General features: G+C 36.4%; 1 protein-coding gene across 3 annotated transcripts in view; it reads right to left on the minus strand.

The window, feature by feature from the left end:
* The window catches only part of IDE (insulin degrading enzyme), a 167,425-nt gene that overhangs the window by 104,818 nt on the left and 47,146 nt on the right, over nt 1-15,461 (minus strand). For all 3 annotated transcript variants that reach the window (XM_022569341.3, XM_022569339.3, XM_089897924.1), the window contains 5 exons: nt 6,874-6,996; nt 2,261-2,373; nt 1,529-1,691; nt 732-824; nt 203-294 (listed from right to left, as the gene is read on the minus strand). In XM_022569341.3, coding sequence (XP_022425049.1) covers nt 203-294; nt 732-824; nt 1,529-1,691; nt 2,261-2,373; nt 6,874-6,996 — 584 coding nt within the window. The remainder of the gene's footprint in view (nt 1-202; nt 295-731; nt 825-1,528; nt 1,692-2,260; nt 2,374-6,873; nt 6,997-15,461) is intronic.

The raw sequence follows: 15,461 nt of genomic DNA on the forward strand, positions 1-15,461 counted from the left end.
GAGAATGACACAGCTCATGCAACTTCAGGCCGGCAGAGAATAGAGTAAGCCCTGATAGATAAAAGTTCAAGAAACTGCTGACTTCTTCTGAGGGATAGAAAAGCAGTCTGATTTCTTTCCTTTTCCTTATATTTAAATTAATTCACATATATTTGTTTCTTGAAAAGTTTCCTTAAGAAAAATTTTGGTGAAACAAAAGTACCTTGCACTCTTGGAAAACCCATTCTTGAGGTCCTTCTGCTCGTAACTTCTGAATGTATTGAAACATGTGCAAAATTATATCTTCAACATGTACTGGAAAAAAGGGGCACACTTAAAAACCATTCAGCCCTCGAATCCTTCAAAGCAATGAGCTCATTCCTAAGGTGAAGTCAGGTAAGTAGAAGATGGTCCCTCTTAGAGATGGAGTGAGTTCTCACCTCCCTAAGACTGGTTTTAGGGTCCCACATACATGGCCCTCCAGGATTTGGTATATGTGACTAAAGGGGCTTTGGGGTAGTAAATGAGCAAATAAGTCAAGTACACATTTTACAAGTGCAACATAATGATCAGTTGTTAAGGAGGGAAAATCATCCATGAAATGAAGTTACACATGAAAAATACAATGGATAAAATGGTATGAATTAAAGTCTTTATAGCTTTACAGCAAAAAACAGATCCACAGCATAAGTTAATAAAAGTAAATCATAAGAAATCAATTTTCATTCAAAAACAAAAAGGTCAATACTTACATAATCCTTCCTCAGTCAAGTCCACATTAATGATAAAAAACATAAAACCTCGGGCTCCTTCCTTTTGCCCACCAACAAGAGTATTTACCCAGCCTGTAACATTCAAAGGAAATCAACATGATCGCATGTGTGTCTTCTTTTAAGACAAGGAATTAAAAAAAAAAATTCATTCTGTATGCTCCCAATGGAACATACAGAATGGCTCTCTTGCAGAAAAGACTGGAAAAAAAATCAGTTCAGAAAAGCACTGAAAAGCAGTTCAGACACTGCAAAAAATTCAAGTGATTTTTTTAGTTTGGGAGCTTTCCTTGGGACGCCTCAAATCATTTCCCAAATCAAGAGTAGATGACTGTGCTTAAGTGTTATATAAAAAGAGTCTGAATGGAGAGGAACCTTGGAAATCTATTGAGTGATCCTAATACACCCTTTGGTTTGATGGATAAGAGCAGGGAAATAAATATTTCAGCACATTTTACAGAGATGGTAAAGAATCCCTAATGTGAGCTTTTACTTTTTTTAACCTCTATCTTATTTAAAACATGCACTACAACACCTTTTGAAATATGTAAACTTCACAGCTCAATACTGAAGGATAAAACAAATTATGGAAAAACAAAAACCCCAAAGCAAAAAACAAAAGCGTACTAACAACCAACACCTCAGTCTCATCAACCCTAAATGGTATCATCTGAAAATGTTCCTTCACAGGAAAATATTTAGGAGAAATGAGAGTCAGAGTAAAAAAATATGGTGGACGTGGGGTACTACCCTCAGAAGCTGGTGTCCAAGAGACTCACCCTTTGATTTAAGTTCTGATAACAGACTCCCAGGACCTTCATGTCCAATGAGATGACCAAGATAATGACCCGGATTTGATTTGTAGTATTTCTGAAGGTCAGGTATGGGAAATGTCACATAAAGATTCCTAATGTCCTTAATGGGTACTATTTTGTAAAGTTGCTGGGGAAAGAATAAAACAAACAAATCGCAAAAGGTTAGCTCTGCACAACTCCTGCTGAATAAAATACTTACAAACTATGAAGAATAGTGATTTTCAAAAAAAGAAAAAAAAAATACCGATTTTCATGGAAAAATCCCAAATTCAGGAGAGAATCTACTGCCAGAGAAAACCATACTGACCACACAGAAATAAATGACCTGGGCTCTTTCTTAGTGGGATTTCATTACAGTTGGTATGCAGTCCACGTTTGGTCCCCTTGACCATGCAGCTCAATACTTTTGGATACTTGCCTTCTGGCACTGGATAACAGCTTCTACAGTCTGCCAAGGTTATAGCTAGCAAAACTACTTTTAACATGCAAGGATCAGAACATATTGTTATCTTTTTGGTGATACATGTCCCTAATAAATGTGACATTGATTTGATTTGATTTTAATATAAACCAAATATTAAAAACTATATAAATAATAGAACCTCCAAAAATGTTCATGTACTCTTTGGTAAACCAGGCATATATTATGTCCATAAATTTAAAAAAGAAAAAAATACTAGAAATACATGTACTTACTTTAAGATGTTCTTCTTGGAAAGGATGTTCAGGAAATTCTGGCAATGGGACATTTTTGTTCTCCACTTCAGAAAATAACTTCACCACCAGATCAGTCAAGTCATCTAAAGATTCTACAAGAACACAGACAATGGAAACAGAACTTAAACTAATCATAACACATGATGGGTAGTATTTAAAAAACTTAGGATTATATAAAAATATATAAAATCACTATGTTGTACACCTTAAGTTTTTTTTTTAAAATAAATTTATTTATTTTTGGCCGCGTTGGGTCTTCATTACTGCACACTGGCTTTCTCTACTTGAGACGAGCAGGGGCTACTCTTCATTGCGGTGCATGGGCTTCTCATTGCAGTGGCTTCTCTTTGTTGAGGAGCATGGGCTCTAGGTGTTCAGGCTTCAGCAGTTGTGGCACACGGGCTCAGTAGTTGTGGCTTGCAGGCTCTAGAGCACAGGCTCAGTAGTTGTGGTGCCTGGGCTTAGCTGCTCCTCGGCATGTGGGATCTTCCCGGAACAGGGATCGAACCCGTGTCCCCTGCATTGGCAGGCAGATTCTTAACCACTGTGCCACCAGGGAAGTCCCTGTATACCTTAAATTTATACAATGTTATATTTTAATTATATATCAATAAAGCTGGGGGGGAAGAAAACACCTTACGATCGCCTGAAAAATCTCAGGACTATTAAAAGGAAAACCTAGGAATTTTTAAAAAACTCCATCTGATAAAGTTGAAGCATTCAGTAAAATCCCACCAGTGCCTATATAACTTCTGAAGCTATGCAATATTGATATTGATTATACCTCACACATATCTGCCTCCTTATAGTTTAAAAAACTGTTTTACAAATATTATCTTGCAATAAATTTCAAACAAATATTGGAAACAATATAGAATAATGAGTGGCATTTGGAAACTGACTATTTTATCTACGATTCCCAAAAGGCACATACGAAACCACTAGCTGACAGATTATAACATTAACTTTATAAATAGACACAGTCTAAACCCATTGCTAAAAGTCAAATATTAGTGTTTTTAAGCAATTGATTTTGTGGGGGAATAGTATAAAATGGTGAGAAGAATCCTGGGTGTTCAATTCTAACCCCAACTTCACCAACCAATTATGTCAAGAGACTATTTGGACAAACTGTTTAACCACTCCAGGTTCTATAAAACACGAAAGCTGGGTAGGATGATCACAAGTCTCTTCAAGGTCTAACACTATATAATTCTGTACCATACTGTGTCAAACTCATGCAAAGATTTGTAATTGTTGACAAGATTATATAGCCACTTATGTGAAGTTCTCCTATGTTATCATCTATCTATATTTTTAATGGACAGTTGTATTTGCAAAAGTATGAGATGTTCACTGCAACACCATTTATAACAACAATAAAAACTGGAAATGACCTAAACGTCTATCAATGTGTACATGTTACGAAAAGTCTGTATACTGGAATATTATGTAGCCATTAATGAGGGAGAGGTGTGTATGTGCTGATATGAAAATATCTCAAAGCTCTATTAAGTGAAGACCACAGACTTCAGTGCCATGTAGTATAATCTCATTTAATTTTTTAACAGACACACATAAATCCAAGTATATTAACAAAATTCCACTTTTGGAAGTATAACAAAAAATTATATAAAGTGACTATCTTTGAGGAGAGGGCACAGTGGTCATAAGGTGGGATAAAGAAGAACATGCTTTCCATTTTATATCTTTCTGTATGGGATAAATTTTTTTCTGTGCACACATATTACTATTATTCTAAAAAGAAAAAAGTGGAAAAGGTTATCTTTTTATAAATAAGATAACCACTCACCTTGATTCTGCCTCCTCAAAAATAGGTTATTTATAAATGGTATAAACATTCATTACTTGTTACTGTCAGGAAGCATTTGAATCGAATAAGAAATTTCCCTTGATATTCTAGGACTCATTTTGAACTTTTCCATGAACTCTCTAAAAAGCACTTAATCACTATATGAGAATTGCCTATAGATAATATGAAGTTCTCTTTTAGGCCTATGAATGTGGGCATGTGCACTTTATTTATAAAACATATGTATTTTTACTTTAATTTTTTTGACATGTATGAAGGACCCTAAAATGTCCAGAGCCAAATAAAAGGCCAACCCATGGCTGCTTGTTATACAAGTGAACTCGGGAATGAACCGGGTATATTTGGAGCAAGAGATGTCAGAGACAACTGACATAAAGAGACACACAGATGGGACACGTAACTGGAAACAAGATGGGCAGTCAACAATGATTTGTCAACCTGAAGTGCTGATGACAGCGAGGCCCTTTAGAGAAAGGTTCTACTAGGGTAGGCCTTTCCTTTTAGAAGCACAAATTCACCATGTAGCTTTTTAAAGGTAAGGGAGCCGTACAATCATGCACCATCTGTCTTCACTATGAGCTACCAGAGATCAGGGAACTGAGTCCCATTCATCTTTACATTACCAGGACTTGGCAATCCTAAGGTCTCCACTTGACAGTTACCTATTTGTCAAGTGTCCAGGTAATTGGTGCTGCCACAACTAGAGGGAGGACCCCGTGGGAGAAGAGAGAAAAACTTTTTTGTCCCTTTGTGACAGAGATCCTTCCACATGGTTACTCTTCCTCTCCCCTCCTCCTGGGAGAAGGAGAGGATTATCTATTAATCCTTTAAGAGATTCTGTTTCCTCCACACACCACTGTACTGTAAGGACACTTCTCCCAGACATGTCATCAAATCCACTGAGCTGAGCACAGGAGGTCAGTCACACTGGGAGAGGGAACTAGAACAAAGAAACTCTTTGTCTCTTTCAGATGCTTGTTCTGTCATTTCCACTAAACCAAGAACACAGGGCAGGGCTTTCGTATGTGTCATCTGTTGCCGTTATTACTTGCCTAATAAGTGCTTACTGAAATCACGTGTTTTATCTCAAGATGACATGGACAAAAACACAGCTTAGAAACCTACTCCCAGGACTAGGCTCTAAATACCAAGTGATATTTTTTTAACACTCTATAGATCTACCTACCTTTAGAAAGCACACAGGATTATAACATACACTTTTTATTAGCCTTACTCCTTGGACCCATTTTATATCCTTGTTCCTATTACCAAGTTAAAATACATATAGTTGTTTATTTTCTACCCACAAAAGTAACATTTGTCAATAGCAGAATACTTTGAAAAACAAAAGCAAAAAAACAAAACTAAAAACAAAAGAAGAAAACAAAAGTCGCCCATAAGCTCATGATTATGGAATGCTGAAAGCAGCTACCATTTATAGAGCATTTCCTGTGTTGCCAGGCACTATGCACTTTTTCTGCATTATCTCTATTAAACCTCATAAAAGGTATGAGGTACCCCCTTCATTTTACAAATGCAAAAACCGAAATGCAGAGTACTGAAGTAACTTTGTTAGCTCATAGCCACTATATACTGAGTAGGTGATGTATTAGGAATTCAAACCCAAGCTCTCAGACTCTAGAGCATGAGTTCTTAACTACTGTACCACATTATTAAATTTCTGGTATGTTTTTCTACTTTGTCTTATGTCTCCCATTTATGTCTATTAGAATTTTTTAGAAATCCCCAAATGGGATCAGATAGCACACAGTGCTTTTATAGAGTGCTTTTGTTTTCTATTTAATACAATAAGAGTATTTTCCCAAGTTATGAAAACACTGTCATGAAACTATTTATTCATTCAATATTTACTTACCGAATACTTATGATGTGTCAAGCGCTAAACCAGACAAAGCAGTGAACAAAACAGTTTCTATTCTTAAATAACTTACATTCTGGTACAGCAGACAACAATAAAGAATATTTAATATTTCAGGTGGTGATAAATGTTTTAAACAAAAATAAAGCAGGTGAGAGGAGAGGAAGTGGGAGAAGGGATGCTATTTTCTATAAGATGCTCTATTATATACCTATAACATCACTATTTAACCAATCTTCTGTTAATGAACATTTAGCTTGCATCTAACTTTTCACTAATAAATACTATACAGAAACATCCTCGTACATCACCTGGAACAACTCTGATTATTTCCTTAGATTGCACTTCTAGAAGTAAAAATGTACTTTTTAGGGTGATGCATCTTAAACTGTCCTCCAGAAAGTGTGGAGGAATTGCATAAATTGTATACACCACAAATACAAAAGAGCACCTCTCCTCATAATGGGTATTAGTTAAAACAAAGCCCAAACCAAAATTATGGTAATTTAATAGGGGAAACAATATCAAACTTTGTTGCTTTCTAATAGTTTTCCTAGTTTATAATCATCTGTCTTTTAATTTTTTTGTTTTTTTGAATTTTATAAGGTCAAATCTCTCAATCTTGTCCTTTATACTTCCTTCCCTTGCTATTAATTTATATTTTCTTCAGGTCTCTATTTAAAATCACCTAAGCTTCTTTTTAGAACACAGTGAGTTAAAAACAAAATTCCCCTCCACATATTCTCCAACAAGATCATTTTCAAAAGCCTCTGAACAGATAAAAGGAAGTGCCTTATATCCTTCTTCCAATACTTTGAAAAAGCCAAAGTGGAAAACTAAGATTATCCAACACCACGAAAAAATTTTAAGGATTCTTACCTCGACCTAAAACACAAATAGCCATTAAGTTGGATGAATAATAAGTAGAATGGAATTTCAGTAGCTCTTGTCTTACATCAATGCCTTCTTGGTTTGGTCTAGTCTCTAGAGTATATTTGTTACCTGAAAGGAAGGAAAAACGTTTCTAAGAAAAAGCAAAATATGCGAATTTTAAAGCCTTGCAATTATTACTGACATTGCTGTAAGGTAAACTTAAAAAATAGAGTCCAAACAAACACATATAATGATTAGTCAAATATGTTTGACCATAACCTGGATAAACAGGATAGTATAGTACAAACTAGTAACATTTTAATCTATAGAGAGTTTTCCCTCAAGAGCTTAAAGTGCCTTATAAAAATTATACTTCTTAAAATTCCTAAGAGATAGTAGGTATTATGAGCACTTATAAGACAAAATGAGATCCACATGGCCTCCATTCACACTTACTTTAACTTCCAGTTCCCTAGGTGCTCCACAATTAATTGAACATAGTCACTGAGGGATCTTTTTGGAACTTGCCAAGTTACTTGTGGAAAGAAATGTACTATTCTTGGCTGAAGCATTAAATTTGTGATGTGAATTCTCATTAATTTGATCTACACTGGTAAAAATAGGATGCAATGCTATTTTTGTAAGTCTCAAGCAATGTACATAGCGTACCACTATGAGATCTTATGAAATTTAATAACTAATTCAATTAGGATAAAATATGCATGTCAAAAGCAAATAGTCAAACTCTCTAAGTAGTACATTTCTAATAAAGATCTTGCCATTTAAAGGCTGGGAGGTGGAATTTCAATGATTGGTATCTCTCTAAAAATGGCATCTTGACTAGAAATACCCTAAGATCTAGTATAATAACTTTTATTATTGTTCCTGCTTATACTATTAAATGGGCTACTCTTTTTCACCTGCATAGATGAAACTATAGCAGAACATATTCTTGATGTGTTTTTTCCCCTTGGGTTATTGTAATGGCTGATGAACTGGCATTGGGAGAGTCCCCTTCACTAAACTGGGTATCTAGAGAGAGCCACCAGATGGCATTCTCAGACCCAGTCTTTAGCCACGTAGAGCTAAAGATTCTGAGCCAAGATTCATGCCCCAGAATGCTTCAATCAACAGATCTAGTGGAGTGTGCAAGAAAGAGCCCAGCAAGTACTCATTAACCTTTCTCTAGTCAGAAAGCAACCAAATGTACTCATATTCACTAGCATAGCCTGCTAATCAAGTCTCCAGGTTCTTTATCAGTCCTCTCAGTTTCACTAAAGATCCAGTTCAACTCCAGATCTGCTCTGCTATAGGGGTCCTAAAATACCCCCTCATTCTACCTGAGGAATCCAGGTGATCTAAAAAGTATCGAGGGGCCTAACTCCTCAGAAAAAAAAAGGAAAAGAAAAAAAAAAGCTTTTTGTTGGGTAATGGTTTGAAGTTCTCTCATATTAAGGTAAAGCTTGAGTATTGATGGTACCTCCCTTTTCTACTAAATGAAGGTTATAAAAAGCCTCAGTTGCAGAGAGACTAGTCCTTAGAGCTTCCTTACTCATTTATACTGCCAAGCTCAGAGTCCTACAACATGTGCATCAATATCCACACACTGGGACACCCGAGTTTGGAGAAATTATGTTTTATTTCAACAGACTATAAATGTGATAGTGTTAGACAGAAATCAGATCTTCAGTCTAAGTGTGATATGCCTATTCACAACCTGGTCAGTATTCTGGTTAAAAAAAAATCTCAAATCAAAGTATACAAAAACCAAGATCATGGCCTCCATCTAGAACTTAAAATTCTTTCAGTTTGACTAGTTCTAGCTCATTCTGCTTTGATTTTAATGTACCTGAATATCTTACCATTCTAATCCTTACCCTTTACCTTTAGGTTCATTTAAAAACACAGAGATAAAGCAAGAACATACCCCAAATACACTAAGACATGTACCACTGGCAAAATACTGACAATGCTAGAGTAAAAAGATCCAGAGGACCACAACAGAATAGTATACCACACAAAAAACGAAGAATTCACTGTTCATATGCAACAGCATGGAGGAATTTCACAACTTTTAAGGTTGAACAAGAGAAGCCAGACAGACACAGAAGAGTACACACTGCATCATTTCATTTATATAAAGCATAAAAACAGGCTAAACTAAGATCTGAGTCATGAAAAGTCAGAACAGAGGTTATCCTTTGGTGGGTGGATAGTGACTACAAAGGGGCAGAAAGAGGTGCTGGTGATCTGTTTCTTGACTGGGTGCTGGGTCCATGGTGTACTGGGGTTTTGAAAATTCAGTGAGTTGTACGTAAATAATAGCAGTATATTCACTCAGCTGATTCTTCAAATAGCAGCAAAGTAAAAACAACAACAATTTATCAGAGCCACACACACTTTTCAGTTATTATATTTCAACAAAAAGTTAAAAGAAAAACGAGCCAAAGGAGCCACTCTGTCAACAGCAACCTGACCTACCTAAGGTACAAAAATCTAGTGATTCTGTATCTCTGGCCAAACTTCTAAACAGAGGCCCAATCATTTTGTTCTGAAAAGTGGCTTTTAGCCACAAATAGATACCATTCTGTGAATCTACATATTCATTTATTTGCTACCTAGATGCTTTTAGGCTTTCTAATATATGATGACACAAGGAAACTGTGGTCTGTTTGGGAACACAGCCCAGAATGGCAGTCTTGTATCCTTAGATGCTCCTGAATCAGAAAGAGGAAAAAGTTCTCCAGTATTACTCTCTTGGGGTCAGGATAGTCAGCTCTTAATACAATGACAGAAAAAACATGAATATTTGGTAAAAATGGGCCAAAGAGTCAGGCTTGTTATTAAGTTTATTAGCCCTTTTATAACATTTTTTTAAAGTTTTTTAAAAACAAGAAGGTTAGCTATAGTGGAAATTCTCAAGAAAGTTAGTTGAGGAAATAGAAGGAAAAGCAGGACATAATGCACAGAATTCCATAATTAGTCCTTAAATTACTGAGTAGACTCTGTTACTATCAGTGCCATCAACCCCAGGTAGGGAGGTGCAGAGGAACAAGCACTGGCTTTGGTGTTGGCAGAGCTATCATCAAATCCAGGGTCAAATGTCTTCTGGCTGCATGACCTTGAACAAGTCACCCTACTTCTCTTAAGCTCAATCTGCTGTCCTGACATTGGTAGACTTATATAACACCAAATTAAAAAAAGATGTACAAAAGCATAAGGCTAATATTTAACAACCAATAAACAGAATAGAAAATCTGATGACACCAAGTGTTGTGGTGATGGTGAAATGAGAACTCAGACGCTGAATGAGGGAGTGCAAACTGGATCAACCACTATAGGAAACAACTTGGCAATATCTGTTTAATCTAAAAGATGTACATATCCTAATATACAGTAATTCCACTCCCAGAATTCCACTCCTAGAACCCTAGAGAACTGTGTACAAGGAAACATGTATAAGAATGCTTATAGCAGCAATGTTTTGTCAACAGGAAAATGGCTAAAGAATAGTACATGCATTCAATAAATTTTTCAGAGAGCAGCAAAAAATAAAAAACTTATCAGAGGGGGCTCCTCTGGTGGCGCAGCGGTTAAGAATCCGCCTGCCAATGCAGGGGACACGGGTTTAAGCCCTGGTCAAGGAAGATCCCACATGCCACGGAGCAACTAAGCCTGTGCGCCACGACTACTGAGCCTGCACTCTAGAGTCTGCATGCCACAACTACTGAGCTCGCGTGCCACAACTACTGAAGCCCACGTGCCTGGAGCCTGTGCTCCGCAACAAGAATAAACACCACAATGAGAAGCCCACACACCACAGCGAAGAGTAGCCTCTGCTCGATGCAACTAAAGAAAGCCTGCATGCAGCAACCAAGACCCAACGCAGCCATAAATTAATTAATTAATTAATTAATATATTAAAAAAACTTATCAGAGGCACACTCTCTAATATGGATAATCCTTACAAATATACCACTGAATGAAAAAACACAAGTGGTAGATAAATAATAATAAAATACCATTTTTATAAAACTAAAAAAACTATACAACATATTGCTTAGAAATAAATGCATGACTTAGCAATGTTTTATAAAAAAAAAGCATGGAAGTGACAATCACCAAACTTAAGATAGTGGTTATCTCCCGGGAGCAGGGAGAAAAATGCAATTGGAGAAGTGTACAACAGATGCTCAAACTGTATTAGTCATGTTCTGTTTCTTTAAGTAGTGTGTAAAGAATGATCTGGCAAATGCTTTTATACTGATCTCTTTTATGACAAATAATAAATCTATAAAAATGTTACAGAATTTAATATAATACTTGATTTACAGCAGAAAATGGCAATAAACAGTATCTACTTCTGTTACGATTTGAATTGTAGGAGGAATTCCTGGCTTCTAAGTACAGCACAGAAACCGTTCCACCAAAGTAGGGAAGAAAGCTCAGTAAATGGTCCAGATGACTTTCCTCTACCTAAGAGTCCATATGTGGAGAACAATGTGAATATGGCTGGAATAACAAACACCAGTTCAGTCTCTAGACATATACTGTCCTAATTTAACACTAATTCAGGTGGGTCATTTATATCAAATTAAAATGCTGCTACAAAAATCTTGAATCCTACCTTTCTGGCTCTCTCACTGTAAGAGTGAGCTCCAGCAGAGGCTTGAGGATGTCAGGGTTGCTGACCCACTGGGAGCTTCCGCTCTGGGCCTGCCAGGAGAGAGCACTGGCTTGGCAGTTGGGAGATTCAGGGTTTCCCATCCTGACTCCCATCATCGACTAATTAAGCAACCTTGGAAAAGTCTACAAATATCTCCAAGGGGTCATTTATTTTATCTGTGAAATGGGGGTAATATGGATACATGCCCAACTGTTAAAAGCAAGGGTCAATCCCTGACCCCTTCGTTTACTAGCTGTCGAGACAAGTTTCTTAACTTCTCTAAGCCCCAGTTTCCTTATTGGTAAATAAGAATAAGAGAACCAACCTCACAGGATTGCCATGAGGATTAAATGAATAATCTGTTTTAAGGCTCAGCATAGCATCTGTCAGACAATAATTACTTAATAGGAACTTGGGTTGCTGTGAAGTTTACTGAAAGTGATAACGGATATGAAGACAGTTTTGTAAATTGTAAGCTCAGTAAATTTTATTTTATATTTTCATTATAAGAACTATAAATTCTATTTTAAAAAAAGCTTATAAACTCAGTACTAATGTATATGAGTGCTAATTTTCAAGTAAATAGAATGTATTTTCCTGGAAAGTTCTAAAGCCAGCCAAATATTTCTTATACTCTGTGGGAAGGACTGAGTTTGAAGTTTTAGAAATGTGTTTTAGAAATCAAAGCTGGCTCCAACTGTATGTCTCATAAGGTTCTCAGGGAAAAGTCATTTGATAGTTATAACCATGAAACTCTTAATTGTTCTCGGAAAACCCGAGATTCTGAAGGTTAGGTTAATATATCTACAGTTATTATAACCCTTTTTTCTTTTTAAGCTCTTTCTTCTTGCTATAGCAATCTTCTAAAAATCCTGGAAGAGACCAAAGCCTTTGGAGATTCATAAATTTTCCTAAAAAATTAAAAAGGACAATTCTCCTGCAGCTGGGTAAGTACATGTAAGTACAAGATGGGAGTTACAAAAGAAAAGGGGACTTGAAGTGAAAGCCTCTTAAATGCCATAATAAAGCACCTGTACACTTGTAGTTTTCAGTAAATTTCTAGTTTTCCATAGACACATTTCCTAGCAAGGAAAAAAAAAAAAAAAAAAGATACTAACAAAAGCCAGGGGAAATTTTGGAGAATAATAAATGACTAAGCGGGCTGAAATGTATCAAATATTTTTATATCTATGAGTTTATCATGATACTAAAAAAACAAATTAGTCATCATTCAAGGATGCTAGGGAACCAACTCAATATTTTGAAAGCTGGTAAATAAAGGGAATGAATCAAACATTTGTCTTGCCTTTCCTATAATAATTGTACCATTGGGTAGGCAAACGTAGAAAAAGAGATTTTCTTTTTATAGTAGTATTCAAGCAAATCAATAGGAGAAAAAACAGTAGAATTAGAATTAGAGAGATGACGCATCGAGGATGGTTGCAACATCATAAACAGAAAACTAGACATCATATGCCCCTGATGAAAGAACACATCACCACCTATGAAGCCCTCCCCGCAAAAAGACAAACATGAATCTGATCAAGCCTCTATATTCAACTGCCAATTTGTGGAAATACAGAAGACAGAGGAATATGTTAAACTACACTGTTGGGAATGCAATCAGCAAAAGCTAGGCTGTGAAAAGTTCTACACAATAAATATCCTGATTCTTCAATAAATAAATTCTAGGGGGTCAAAGGCAGGGAGCAGAGGAGAGAGATGAAGAATGAACCTGTAGACTAAAAATTTAAAAGACACATTAATCACTAACATTTGACACTCATGTGGATCTTTATTCAAATAAACCTTTAATAATTATGACTTTTATGAGACAACTAGAAATTTGAACACTACCTGCATAGTTGATGATATTAATGATAATGGTACTTTTACCATGTTTTTTAAAAGTCATTATCTTTAGAGACATATATTGAAATATATGTGAGTGAAATGATATGATGTCTGGGATCTTTTCAAAATAATACGAGGGCATGACTGGGAATGCAGATCAGACAGGACTGGCCAGGGGCAAAGTGATGTATACACAGGGTTCGTTATAGTATTTTGCCTACTTTCGTACATTTTAAATTCTTCAGTTAAGAAGAGGAAGGCATGGAGGGAGGAAAGGGAGAAAAAAGTAAATGATTAACTTTTATTGGGGTCTAATTTTTTGTGTCATTATCATCATCCCAGGGTCAAGAGATGTTCAACTACCTTCTGGTTCATATTTCACAATGTTTTTTTTGGTCCTAATCCATTTTCCTACTCCTTCCTACAAAAGCATCCTTTATCATGGCGAATAACAGCCAAGGGCTCACTCCTTGGTCTTTGCTTCTTGTCATGGTTTCGAGGGTCAACCTAACATTACCACAAAGAACATAGGCTTAATAGTTCAGACTGATTTGATATTGAATTCCATAACCTACACAGACACTTCTGCTACCACCCTCCCTCTCTCCCTCCTCCCTGTATTCCCCACGAGGCTATGAAACTTTGGTCTAATTATTCTGTCAGTATTAGTTTTGGCATCTGTCAAATGGGATGATGAAAATTTCAGTATCATGGTTAAAGTTAAGTGAAATCATATTAGGTAAAACACCTGCCCAGTGTGTGGCACTTAATACTCATACAATAAATATTGTTCCTTTTCTTCTTGAGTGGCTCTTCCTCTACTTAAGAAAATCCTACCCAACCTTCAGGAAAATTCAATTTGCATCTCCTCTGAGATCCTGGAGAATTTAATTCTAGGCAAACCTAAAGCAGGTAAAACAGTAGTTAAAAGCACCAGACCTGGCTCCAGCATTCAAAAAGCTGAATGACCCTAAGCAATTTAATTACCTTCTCTGAAGTCTTAGTTCACTCATCTATAAGACAGAAATAATAAGAGCACGTACCTACTGGGGATATTGTGAGAACTGAGTTAAACAATCCAGGAAAAGTGCCTAGTACAGCACTCAGTAAAAATTAGCAAGGAGGAAAAAAGACAGAAGAGATTATGATCCTGGAAAATCAAATCTGAGATTATACTCCAGTGAAATCCTGGGTTTGACTCGCCTCTCCGACTAAACCAGAAACATCTTCAGTGCAAAGACATTGACTATACTTCTTTGCATTTTCTAATGCACTTTACATGTAGAGGACCTTTAAAAAATTACTTGTCAACTGAGAGAGAAAGAGAGATAATCTGAGCGCACTTATGACACCCTATTCAGATTCTTATGATCCTGTGGTACGTGCTACAAAACATAACTGTCACATGACATTTAAGAAAGAAAAACATCACCCATATCTAAATACAGCTCCACCCTCTATTTCCAGGCACTCTCCCACTTTGCCTTTCATTCTATCAAGGAGTGCCTGTTTTGTTTCCCTCACCCACATCCTGACTTCCTTCTTTTATTCCCTTCTCAGCTGACTAAACCCAGTTGCTCCCACAGTGTCTGTGGGGTTATGATTAGAGAAACAGATCACTAATGAATAACCAGAACTAAGTTTTCCCTTTCCTGTTCCAAACTACTTTTAAAAATTCAAGTGCTTCTGCTCTTATTCCATGGAGATGCAGAGAAAAAAAAATTTTAAAGGCAACAGGGCAGAGAAAAGACTTATAATTTATCAGGAACTATGGAACTAAAACTAAAGGCATATGTGAGTGATAAATAAAGGGGCAAAGGGAATGTGGTCACCAACCACTGGTTCAGCCTAAAAACAGAACAGGAGAACAACACTTCTCTAATAACACTGCCCAACAGTCAGTTCATCAAACCCACTGACTCCTCAAGCAGCCCTGGCTGCCCCTCACGACTTCATGGCAAAGACCTTTTCAAAGTTTTGCTGTCTTTCACAGCTACTGATCCTCTATTATATTGTTATTACGGAGGCTACTATCATTTACTGAGCACCTTTATGGCCAGACTTTTGGCTAACC

This window comes from Delphinapterus leucas, chromosome 16 (assembly GCF_059928025.1).
Source record: "Delphinapterus leucas isolate spDelLeu-1000000601 "Yukka" chromosome 16, BTC_Dleu_Yukka2, whole genome shotgun sequence".
Classification (NCBI taxonomy): Eukaryota; Metazoa; Chordata; class Mammalia; order Artiodactyla; family Monodontidae; genus Delphinapterus; species Delphinapterus leucas.